The sequence below is a fragment of the Penaeus monodon genome, chromosome 9 (assembly GCF_015228065.2).
Source record: "Penaeus monodon isolate SGIC_2016 chromosome 9, NSTDA_Pmon_1, whole genome shotgun sequence".
Taxonomy (NCBI): domain Eukaryota; kingdom Metazoa; phylum Arthropoda; class Malacostraca; order Decapoda; family Penaeidae; genus Penaeus; species Penaeus monodon.
Window position 1 is genome coordinate 54,042,169 of NC_051394.1, and position 12,500 is coordinate 54,054,668.

The 12,500-nt window shown below is 44.7% G+C and overlaps 2 protein-coding genes across 2 annotated transcripts in view; both read left to right on the forward strand.

The window, feature by feature from the left end:
- Positions 1-10,226, forward strand: part of LOC119577272 — a gene marked incomplete at its 5' end in the record, with an annotated part of 67,289 nt that extends 57,063 nt beyond the window's left edge. The window contains 3 exon segments of the mRNA XM_037925020.1: positions 5,433-5,622; positions 7,088-7,521; positions 10,015-10,226. Of these exon segments, the coding sequence (XP_037780948.1) occupies positions 5,433-5,622; positions 7,088-7,521; positions 10,015-10,206 (816 nt within the window).
- Positions 10,227-11,698: 1,472 nt separating this feature from the next.
- LOC119576772 (low-density lipoprotein receptor-related protein 2-like) overlaps positions 11,699-12,500 on the forward strand; it is a 29,993-nt gene continuing 29,191 nt past the window's right edge. The window contains exon 1 of the mRNA XM_037924410.1: positions 11,699-11,773. The gene's annotated coding sequence lies outside the window, so the exon portion shown is untranslated. The remainder of the gene's footprint in view (positions 11,774-12,500) is intronic.

The window sequence follows — 12,500 nt, forward strand, 5'->3', positions numbered from 1 at the left end:
TGTTATTAGTATCGTTATAATTGTTCTTGGTGTTAGATGCTGTACCATGATCATTAACACTATAAACTCTCTCTCTCTCTCTCTCTCTCTCTCTCTCTCTCTCTCTCTCTCTCTCTCTCTCTCTCTCTCTCTCTCTCTCCTTTCCTCCTTCCCTTCCCCCTTTTTCTCTCCCTCCCTCCCTTCCTCCCTCCCTCTTTTCCTTCTTCGCTCTCTCTCTCCCACCCTCCCTCCCTCTGTCCCTCCCTCCCTCCCTCTGTCCCTCCCTGTCTTTCTTTCTCTGTTCCTATCATTCTCCACTAATCCCTTTTCCCCCTCTTTTTCTTTCTTTCAATTTACCTCAACGAAGGATCAAAGGATATTTTCTTTCTTTCTTTCCCTCTCTTCCTTTCTTTTTTTCATAATCATGCGTTTCCATTAATTTTTTTGGCCCAGGGTTTATTTTCCTTGAATTTACCCTTTGGGTATTTAAAAAACTCGGGGGGTTAAGAAAACCACGTAAAAATTTTTTTCAGAGGGGAGGAGAGAGGGGAGAGGTGAGAGAGGAGAAAAGGAGAGGGGAGAGAGAGAAGAGAGAAAAGAGAGGAAAAGAGAGAGAGGAAGAGAGTAAGAGAGTAAAGAGTAAGAGAGGAAAAAAGAAGAGAGAGAGGGGAGGGGAGAGAGAGGGGGGGGGGGGAGAGAGAGAGAGAGGAAGAGAAGAGAGAAAGAGAGAGAGGAAGAGAGAGAGGAAGAGAGAGAGAGAGAGGGAAAAGAGAGGGAAAAAGAGAGCGAACAAGAAAGGGGAGAGAGGGGGAAGAGAGAGAAAGAGAGGAGCGAAAACACAGGGGGAGAGAAAAGAAAGAGGAGGGAGGAAGGGGGAGAGTGAGGGGAGGGGGAGGAAGAGAGTAAGAGAGGGGAGGAGAGAGAGAGGGGAGAGAGGGGAGAGGAGAGAGGGGAAGGGAGAGAGAGAGGAAGAGAGAGAAGAGGAGGAGAGGAAAAGAGAAGAAGAAGGGAAAAAGAGAGAGAGGAAGGGGAGAGGAGGGAAAAGAGAGAAAAAGGGGAGCGAAAAACACCAAAAAGGGGAGAGAGAGGAAGGGGAGAGAGGAAGAGAGGGGGGAAAAGAGGGAGAGAGAGAGAGGAAGAGGAAAAGAAAGAGAGAAACGAACACAAAAGAGAGAGGAAAAGAGAGAAAGAGGAAAAGCGAAAAGAAGCGACGAACCCAGGGGGAGAGAGAGGAGGAGAGAGAGACGAGGGGAAAAGAGAGGAGGAGAGAGGGGAGAGAGGGGAAAAGGGGAAAAGGGGGGAGAGAGAGAGAGGGGAAAAATGAGAGAGGGGGAAGGGGGAAGGGGGAGAGAGGGGAGGGAAGAGAGTAAAAAGAGAGAGAGGAGAGAGAGAGGAAAAGAGAGGAGAGGAATTTTAGGTGAGAGAGGGAAGAGAGGGGGAGAGAGAGAGGAGAGCAGAGAGAGAGAGAGAGGGGAGAGAGGGAAGAGAGAGAGGAAAAGGAAAAAGAGAGAGAGGGAAAAAGAGGGAAGGGGGAGAGGAAAGGGGCGGGGGGGAGAGGAGAGGGAAAAGAGAGGAGGAAGGATAGAGAAAGGGAAAAAGAGGGGGGCGGACGGAGAGATGAGAGAGAAGAGGGAAGGGGAGAGAGAGCCCCGGGGAGGAGAGGGAGAGCGAAGGGGAGGGGAGAAGGAAAGAGAGAGAAAAAGAGAGGAGTTTACAGAGGGGAGAGAGAGAGAGAGGAGAGAGACCCCCGGGTTTTTTTTTTTTCCCCCCCCCCCCCCGGGGGGGGGGCCCCCCGGGTTTTTTTTTTTTTTTGAAAGGGGAAAAAATTTTTTTTTTTTTTTTTAGGAGGGGAAGGGAGGGGAGAGAGGAAAAAGAGGAAGAAAGAGAGAAGAGAGAAGAGAGGGGAGAGAGGGGGGACGGGGAGGAGAGAGAGAGAGAGGAGAGAAGAGAGAGGGGGGAAAAAAGAGGGAAAAGAGGAAAAAAAGAGAGGAAAAAAGAAAAAGAGGGGGGGGGAGAAAGGGGGAGAAAGGAAAGGGGAAGAGAGGGAAAAGATGAAGGGGAAAAATGAGAGAGAGAGAGAGAGGGGAGGAGGGGGAGAAGGGGAGAGAGGGGGGGGAGAAGGGGGAGAAAGAGAGAAGGAAAAGGGGGGAGAGGGGAGAGGGGAAAAAAGAGAAAGGAAAAAAAAGAGAGGAAAAGGGGGAGAGAGAGAAAGGGAAGAGTGGGGTTTAGGAGTTGGGGGGGAAAGAGGAGGGAAGAAGAGAGGAAAAAAAGAGAAGAGAGGGGAAAAGAGGGGGGGGGGAAAAAAAAAAGGAGAGGAAGGAGAGAGGAAGAGGGGAAAAGAGGGGGAGAGAGGAAAAGGGGTAGAGAGAGGGGGAGAGGAAGGGGGAGAGGGGGAAGGAGAGAGGAAGAGAAAAAAGGGGAGAAAAAAGGGGAGAGAAAAAAAGAAGGGGGGGAGAGAGGAAAAAAAGAAAAGAGAGGGGGAAAAAAAAGAGAGAGCGAGAAGAGAGAGAAAAAGAAGAGAAAGAGAGAGGGGAGAGGAGGAGAGGGGGGGAGGAACGAGAGGAAAGGGGGAGGGGGGAGGGGAGAAGGGGGAAAGGGGAGAGAGAGGGGAAACCAGGGAGGGGGGGAGAAAGGGGGAGGAGAGAGGAGGGAAAAGAGAAGGGGGATGAGGGGGGAAAAAGAGAGAGAGGGAAAGAGGGGGAAAGAGAGGAAAAAGAGAAAGGGGAAAAGGGGGGAGAGAGGAAGAGAATGAGAGGAGGGAAGGGGGGAATTGGAAGAGAAAGAAGGAAAGAAGAGAGGGGGAGGAGAGAAGAGAGAGGGGAGAGATAATCGGGGGGAGAGGGGGAAAGGGGGAGAGAGAAGAGAGAGGGGGAGGTAAAAGAGAGAGGGGGAGGAAAAAGAGAGAGGGGAAAAGAAAGAGAGGGGGAGGAGGAGAGGGAGAAAGGGGAAAAGAGAAGAAGAGAAGAGAGGAGAGAGGCGAGGGGAGGGGGAGAGGAGGAAAAGACGGAAAAGAGGAAAAAGAAAGAAAAAAAAAAAAGGAAGGGACAAAGACAAAAAAAGGGAAAGGAAGGGAAAAAAAAAAATATTTGGGGATTTTATTGGAAAGGTTTAAAATAAAAAATGGGGGGGGGGGGTTTTTAAAATTTTTTAAAAGGGGAAGAAATTTTTTTTTTTAAAAGGGCTAGGAAGGGGTAAAAAGGGAAAAGGGAAAAAAGGGAAAAATTTTAAAAAAGGGGGGGAAAAAATTTGGGGCCCGGGGGGGGGGGGCTGGGGGGGATGGGGGGGGGGGGGGGGTTGGGGGGGAAAAAAAAAAAAAGGGGTTTAAAAATTGGGGGGGGGGAAAAAATTTTAAAAGATTCCCTTCCCCTTTTTTCTCTCTTTTTTTTACTTCTTTTTTTCTTTTTTTTCTTTTCCCTTTTTTTCCTTTTTTTCCCTCCTTCTCTCTCTTTTTTTTTTTTAAATCTTTTTAATTTTTTTTAAAATTTTTTTTTTTATTAATTTTATTTTTTTTTTTTTTCTTCGCCTTTTCAAAATATTTTACTTTTACCCCCCCAAACCCCACTCACTCACTCACTCACCACTCCTCCCTCACTCCTCACTCATCACTTTACTCACTCACTCACACACACACACCCCCACACCACCACACACACACACACACACAAAACCCCACACACACAAAACACACACCCCACACACCACACACACCACGCACGCACACGGGCTCTCTCTCTCTCTCTCTCTCTCCCCTCTCTCTCCCCTTCTCTCTCCTTTTCTCTCTCTCTCTTTTCTCTCTCTCTCCTCCCCTTTTTCCCTTTTCTCACGTTCAGCATCTATCTTTTTTAAATCCCCCACCCTGCGTATTCAAATTTTTTTCCCTTTTTTCTCCCTTTTCCCCCTGTACGGTGTTAAGGGCTCTCCCCTTTTGTTCTGTTTTTGTAAGTTGATATATTTCCCCCTTCACGCCATCTTACCTATCTTGTTTCGCATCCCGTTCGTATACACAAGCCAAAACGTAAAGCCCCACACGCAAAACAAAATTTCACCACCCCATTTTACTCGCTTCACCCTTCGGTCACTCCACTCACTCGCTCGCTCACTCACTCACTCACCCCAATCACTCACCCACTAAATCCTCCCCTCGCTCGCCCCTCACTCACCATCACTCCCCTCACTCACTCACCCCTCACTCACCACACCACACAAACCACACCCACCCCACACACACACACCCCCACACCCAAAACACAACACACACACACACACACACACACACACACACACTAACCCAACATACAGACCTCCTTCTCCTCCCCATCTATTGCTTCCTCGAAATCTATCCATTTCACTCCTCTCTTAAAAAACCCTTCTTTCCCCCAGGGGCACTTTCTTTATTTTTTTATCTTTTTCTTTAAAAGGGGAGGATCGTGTCTCCCATAGCTTTTTCTTTCCCCCTTTAGTTTGTTTTCCTTTTCCTTCCGGGTTTTTTCTTTTAAAAAATTTAAAGGGAAACCCCGTGTTCTTTTTAAAAAATAAAGATTTTTTTCCTTTTTTCAGTTTCCTTTATCTTTCGAATTATTTTTAAACAAGTAAGTCTCGTGTTCTTTGATTTTTTTTTTTCCTTGTTCAATTTTCCTTTATCTTTCCTCTTATTTTTATACAAGTAAGTAAGCCTCCGAATGGTTAGAGCGTCGGACTCAAGATTGTCACGACGGCAATCTGAGTTCGAGGGTTCGAGTCACCGGCTGGCGCGTTGTTTCCCTTGGGCAAGGAACTTCACCTCGATTGCCTACCTAGCCACTGGGTGGCCAAGCCAGCCCAAGTCAGTGCCGGGTAAATAGAGATGGTGACTCGATAAAAACACCGGGCGGAAGGCAATGGCAAACCACCGCTCTAAATTGCTAAGAAAAAAATCATGGAAGCCCATGATCGTCAAGGCAGCGGTGGCCGAATGGTTAGAAGCGTCGGACTCAAGACTGTCACGACGGCAATCTGAATTCGAGGGTTCGAGTCACCGACCGGCGCGTTGTTCCCTTGGGCAAGGAATTTCACCTCGACTGCCTACCTAGCCACTGGGTGGCCAAGCCAGCCCAAGTCAAGTGCTGCTCCCAAGCCCGGATAAATAGAGAGAATGATTACCTAAAAGGTACCACCGGCACTCTCCGTGGAAAGGAACTGGGGACCCTACCACGTACTCACTCCAAGAGCATCACAACATGAAAACTACAATTAAGTATCATGCTGTGACCACGGCGGCTCAGACATGAACCTACCGTTAAAAGAAAAGAAAGTAAGCCTCGTGTCCTTTGAAAAAAAAAAATCCTTAATTTTTCTTTACTTTGTTCTCTTATTTTTCTCCTTCCAACCAATTATCCCTTACTTTTCCTTTCCAATTCATTTTTTATCTTAATCATCCCTTACTTTCCCTTTCCAATTTATTTTATTTTAAACAGATGAGCATCGTCTACGAGCGAGGTTACGGCCCCCACTACACCGTCGGGCTAACGGGAGTCCAGGTCACGGAAGGTCACTGCGAAGGAAATCTCGATTCCCTGACCTCCACGACCTGTTCCTTCACCAAGGATTTGTGTGGGTGGAGGAACACGCACACGGACCATCGCAACTGGCTGCTCAGTGACCACGGTGGGTGTGTGGGCGTGTGGGGTGTGTGTGGGGGTGTGGATATGGGGTGGATGTGTGGGTGTAGGGAGAGAGGGTGGGGGTGTGGGAAGAGGGGATTGGATGAGGGGTGGGGGTATGGGGAGAAGGGATGTGTAGGCGAGGGGAAGGAGGGGGGAGAGGGAGAGGAGGAGGAGAGTGACCATCGGAACTGGCTGCTCAGTGGGTGGGTGTTGGGAGGGTGTGGGGAGGTGGGGTGGGTGTGGAGATGGGGTGGGGGTGTGTGGGGGTGTGGGCGAGGGGATGGAGGGGGGAGAGGGAGGGGAGGACGGGAGTGACCATCGGAACTGATTGCTGAGTGACCATGGTGGGGGTGTAGGGAAGGGGTGTATGGGGGTGTAGGGAAGGGGTGTGTGGGGAAGGGGATGGAGGGTTGGGGGTTAGGGGGTGTGGGTGGGATTTGGGAGGGGGTAGGAGTCTGTGTCTTTGTTCCGTGTTTGAAAGTTTTGTATTTGCGTGTGTTTTTTCTGGTATGATTACTTTTGTCTTTTTTTGGGGAGGGGAGGGAGGGTTCAATAGTTTGCCTCTTCATATCTCTCTCTCTCTCTCTCTCTCTCTCTCTCTCTCTCTCTCTCTCTCTCCTCTCTCTTCTCTCTCTCTCTGCCTTTCTCTCTCTCTCTCTCTCTCCCCTCTCTCTCTCTCTCTCTCCTCTCTCTCCCTACTCTCTTCTCTCCTCTCTCCTCTCTCTCTCTCTCTCTCTCTCTCTCTCTCTCTCTCTCTCTCTCTCTCTCTCTCCTCTCTCCACACTCGTGTACATATTTGTGAGTTGCCGAATGCATGTATGTCTGTATGTGCAAATTTTCACCTGCAAACAGGACCGGAAGTCATTTCACTCACTCACCGTATCCATAAAAATGAATGATCCAAAAATATGAATGAGTTAGAATGATTTACGTGAAGTTGTAAATTGTGAATTTTATGTTTTGCAATGCCATTGACACAGAGAATATCAGTTGCAATGGGCATGTGTCTATATTTATTCTAGATAGATAGATAGATGGTTGGATAGATGGATGGATAGATAGATAGATAGATAGATTGGTAGGCATATAAATAGATAGATAGACAGATAGATAGATAGATAGGTGGGTATATGGACAGTCTATGTCTTTAATGCATGTGTATATATAGCCACATACATACATACATGCATACATACACATACATACATACATACATACATACATACATACATACATACATACATACATACATACATACATACATACAACACACACACACAACACACACACACACACACACACACACACACACACACACACACACACACACACACACACACACACACATGCATACAGTGCACGTGATAAATCCTCTCGCGTCGATAACGCAAAACTTCACCCTGTCAAAGCGAAAGAACAAACTTCCCTCCTTCCCTAACTTCGGGCCAACTTCACTCCGTCAGCAGGCGTGGTTGCCGAGGTACGCAGCGGAACCGTCAGCGCCAAGCCACCGCGCTTGAGCCACTCCGTCAGCGACCCCGTCAGCACCGTCCACGAACAGCAATGGGCTGACCTCCTCTCCCCACCCGTCGTGACCCCGAATGACCTCGCCGAGGGGGCGTGTCTGACCCTCCGTTACCGCATCCTCTCCGAGAATTCCGAACTTCGCGTCCTTCTCAAGCCGACGACGGCGATGGGTGAAGGAGGCGCTGTAGGGGGAGGAGCCGGAGGGTTCAGGAGAGGAGAGCGAAGGGGCCACGGAGGAAGAGGAGGGGGAGGAGGGCACCAGGAGAAGGACCCCGAGGAGATCCTGCTGTGGGCCCAAGGACGCGTCAGGAGTCCTAGTGTCATGGAGGCTGTGATTAATCTCGACGGCCACGAGATGCCGCGGCGATACCAGGTCAGGATTGGCGTTGCAATTATTAGTTGTATTTCTATTGTTGTTGTTATTATTGTTATTATTATTATTGTTATTTTATTTTATTATTATTTTATTTATTATTATTTTATTTTTAATTTTTATTATTATTATTATTATTATTTTATTATTAATATTAGTATATTATTTTTATTATTATCATTATTTTTTTTTCATTATCATTAATTATTATTATTATTATATATTTTTATTATTATTATTATATTATTATTATTATTATTATTTTTATTATTATTATTATTATCATCATTATCATTATCATTATCAGTAGCAGCAGCATATTACTACTATCATCATTATTATTTCCATCACCATTGCTGTTGATATTACTAGTATTTTCATTTAAATCATCGTCAATATTTTCATCAATGTTGCTAATTTTATTACTGTTACTATCACTTTTTGTCACCATTATTATTGCGAAATCGTTATTATTGTTATAAAGCGTAGCACTTTTGTTAAGACTATTATCAAAACATTACTATTAAGCTGTTTAAACTATTAAACTATTAATTAAACTGTTATCAAAATATTGTTATTAAAACTGCCATAGATTTTATTTGTTTGAATTGAATTGGAAAGTAATTTTAAAAAAATCAGATTAAGATTTTTTGATTTCGATTCAAAAAGAAAATGAACATTGCTTAGATTGTTAGATATTACTTCAGGATGATAAAGGGAGGTCAGATTTTGCTTAAAGAAACCAAATAAATATATGCACAGATTTCTTTTATACATGACATTAGATGATACGAAAAAAGGCATTCGCAGAAGTCATAAAAGACAACATAATTAGAAAAAAAAAAAAAAGAAGGAAAAGAAAAAAAAGATTTTTTTTACATATATAAAAAAAAGTATTTTTCACCTGCTGGGTATTATTTCTGGAGCGTCCATCTGGGAGAGATTGGAGCAAGAAAGACAGGTTTTATAGACGGGAAATGAGGGTAAATCCGGCTTGAGCAATGGAGGATTATAGTCACGAGAAGGTGAGGGGAAAGAGAGGGGAGAGAGAGGGAAAGGAAGGAGAGGTGGGAGGAGAGGGGGATGGAGAAAGAGGAGTGGGGAGGGGAGGGGAAGGAGAGGGGAGAGAGAGGGAAAGGAAGGAGAGGTGGGAGGAGACGGGAAAGAGATAGAGGGATGAGGAGGGGAAGGGGAAGGGAGAGAGGGAAAAGGGGGAGGGGGGAGGGAAGGGAAACAAAGGGAGGGGAAAGAGGAGGTAGGGTGGGAGGGGTGGAAGAGAGAGGAAAGGGATAGTAAAGGGAAAGATGAAAAGAAATGGAGTGGAAAAGAGGGAGAGAGAGAGGGGATAAAGGAAAGAAGTGAAGAGGTCAGAATAAAGAAAAAAAAAAAATAAATAAATAAATAAATAAATATATAATATATATATATATTATATATATATATATATTTTATATATATATTATAATATTAACATAATATATATATAAAATATATATATATATATATATATATATATATATATATATATATATATATTTTATATATAAAGAAAAGGGGAAAAAAGTGAAAAGATGGGGAGGGAGGGGGGAGGGAGGAGGGGGAAGGATGGGGGTGTTATAAAGGTGTTTTAGTAGTCTGGAAATGTCGTAAAAATAATGTGTCTGGAAAGATTGTGTGAAATATAAAAAAAGAAAGAATAAAAAAAAAAAAGTAATGATGATAATAATAATAGTAATGATAATAATGATAATAATAATGATAATAATAATGATAATAATAATGATGATAATAGATGATGATGATGATGATGATGATGATGATGATGATGATGATGATGATGATGATGATGATGATGATGATGATGATGATGATATAATAATAACAATAACTATAATAATGATAATAATAACAATAATAATAACAATAATAATAAAATAATGATAATAATAATAATAATTATTATTATTATAATGATAATGATAATAATAGTAATAATAATAATAATAATAATAATAATAATATATAATATTATTATTATTATTATTATTATTATTATTATTATTATTATTATCATTGATGATAATGATAATAACAATATTAATAATAATCTATTTCGTGTTATGTAAAATGTATTTCGTATCGGTGGGTAGAGACCTTTGATGACAATTATCATCTCTAATTTTATTGATATGATTGTTACTGTTATTATGTTATTGTTATCAATATCATCATTGTTATCATTATCATCATTATCATTATTATTGTTATCATTATTATTAGTATCATTACCATTATTACTATTATTATTATTGTTATTATCCTCATCATTATTATTATCATCATCGTTATCAATATCATAACCACCGCCATATCCTTTTTCTAACCGAAATAATCATCATATCATCTCTCCTCTTCAGCCTTACTGTTCTCACCCTCCTCCTCCTCCTTCTCCTCCTTCTAATCCTCCTCCTCTTTCTTCTCCTTCCCACTCAGCTGATCCTCCGAGCCGTGGGCGTGGGCGGCGGAGGAGCGAGCGGGGGGGTGGAGGTCCGGAGCCTGACCCTCGACCCTGGCACTTGCAAAGTCGGCCCCTCTTGCAAGTTCGACTCCGGTTTCTGCTCGTGGAAGGTGTCATATACGGGTGGCACTGTGTGGTACATCAGCCCGCATCAAGGTAAGGGTTAGGGTGCCATCACGTGGAAAGAGAATGGAAAGACATGATGGTGGAGAAGGAGGAGGAGGAGGAGGGAGGAGGAGGAGGAGGAGGAGGAGGAGGAGGAGGAGGAGGAGGGGGGGGGGAGGAGGAGAAGGAGGAGGGGGAGGAGAAGGAGGAGGAGGAGGAAAAGGAGAAGGAGAAGGAGAAGAAAAGGAGAAGGAGAAGGAGAAGGAGAAGGAGAAGGAGAAGGAGAAGGAGAAGGAGAAGGAGAAGGAGAAGGAGAAGGAGAAGGAGGAGGAGAAGAAGAAGAACTTCGAGTAGAGAAAGAAAAATAAGAAGGAAAAAAAACTAGTAGAGAGAGAGAGCGAGCGAGAGAGAGAGAGAGAGAGAGAGAGAGAGAGAGAGAGAGAGAGAGAGAGAGAGAAGAGAGAGAGAGGGGAGAAAGAAAGAAAGAGAGAGAGAGAGGGAAAAAGAAAAGAAAGAGAGAGAGAGAGAGAGAGAGGGAGAAAGAGAGAGAGAGAGAGAGAGAGAGAGAGAGAGAGAGAGAGAGAGAGAGAGAGAGAGAGAGAGAAAAGAACAAAAAGAACATCACCACATAAAACGAAAAAAAAGGAAGGCAATGACGTCATCCGGGAGAACAATGACGTCATAGACCTCCGTGTTTGAGGGTGCTCGCGAGCGGCCTTGGAATTAGCAGCCTTATTGGTACCTGGCGGAGAGGCGATTTTGCCCTGCTCACCATTTTTCCCCATTTGTGTCAGCCGGATCCTCTTAATCCCGATCCAGTATCCACATGCGGGTACTGGGAATGGATTCGTGTTAAGCTTATGGCTTAATGAAGGATATTGACTAATCAGTGCATGTGCGGAGAGAGGCTGAAGGGATGACCTTATTGCCCCGAACAGTTAGTTCTGTCTGTCTGGCTCTTTGGCTTTGTTTGATTATGTTCTCTGTTCTCTTGTCTTTTCTGCTTTTATCTGTTTTCCTTATTTCTTTTATCTTTTTTTGTTCTTTTCTCTCTGTTTCGTTGTCTCTGTCTCTTTCTGTGTGTGGGTGTGTTTATATCTTCTGTCTTGTCTGTCTCTACGTTTCTTCTTCTCTTCTTCTTTCTCTCTTCTAATCATCTTTCTAATTCTTTTCCTTTACGTATCGATCTTTAGCTCTTCTTCTTTCTCTTCTCCTCTCTTCTCGTTCTATCGTAGCTTCATCGTTTCTTTATTCTCGTTTCCTCTCTCTTCTCTCTTACCCCCTTCTTCTTCTTCTCTCTCTCTTTTTCTTTTCTCTCTCTCTCTCGTTCTCTTCTTCTTCTCTCTCTCTCTCTCTTCTTCTCTCTCTTTCTCCCCCCTCTCTCTTTCTTCCTCTTCTTATCCCTCTCCCCTCCCTCTCCTCCTCTCCTCCTCACCCTCCCTCTCTTCTCTCTCCTTCCCCCCTACCCCCTCCCCATAACCCCCTTCCTCACCCCCCCCAAACCCAAAAAAAAAACAAACCCCAAACCCCGTCCCCCGGGGGGGAAAGGGGGGAAAGGCCCCGAGGGACACAGACTTCCCTCACCCGCGAAGTCGTCTCGAGCGAGGATCCTGTGTCTCTCACCTTCAGGTATGGAGGGGTTTCGGTCCGTTTTGGTTTGTGTGGTGGGTGGGTGGGTGGTGGGGATGGTGGGGATTGGGGGTTGGGTGGTGGGTGGTGGTGGGGTGTGTGGGGGGGGGTTGTTTGGGGGTTGGTGGGTGAGGGTGGTGGGGGTGGGGTGGGTGGGGGTGGGGGGGGTGGTGGTGGTGTGGGGTGGGGTGGGTGGGTTGTTTGGTGGTTGGTGGGTGGGGGTGAGGGTAAGGGTGGTTTTGGGGTGGGGGTGGGTTGTTTGGTGGTCGGTGGGTGGTGGGGGGGGTGGAGGTGGGGGGGGTTGTTTTGTTGTTTTTAGTGGTGGCGGTAGTGGGAGAGGCAGTGGTGGGGGTGGTGGGGGTGGGGGGTGTATTAGAGGGGATTGTTGTTGTTCTTGTTTTTTTCTTGTTTGTCTCTTTGTTTGTTATTTTTTCTTGTTTGTTTGTTTGTTGTTGTTTTCGTTCTTGCTTGTTGTTGGTTCTGTTGTCTTTGTTTTCTGTTGTTGTTTTTTTGTATTGTTTGTCTTTGTTTGCACCTTCAGGTATTTTCTGTTCAGCGGATTTTTCGTTGTTATTTGTTCTTATTGCTGTTGTTGTTTTCATTGTCTCTCCTGTTATCTGTTTATCTCATTTTTTTAGTCGTCAACGTCTTCCTCCTTTCCATCATCACCCATTTCTTCTTCTTCTTCTTCTTCTCCTTATCTACTCCCTTTTCTTCCTTCTCCTTC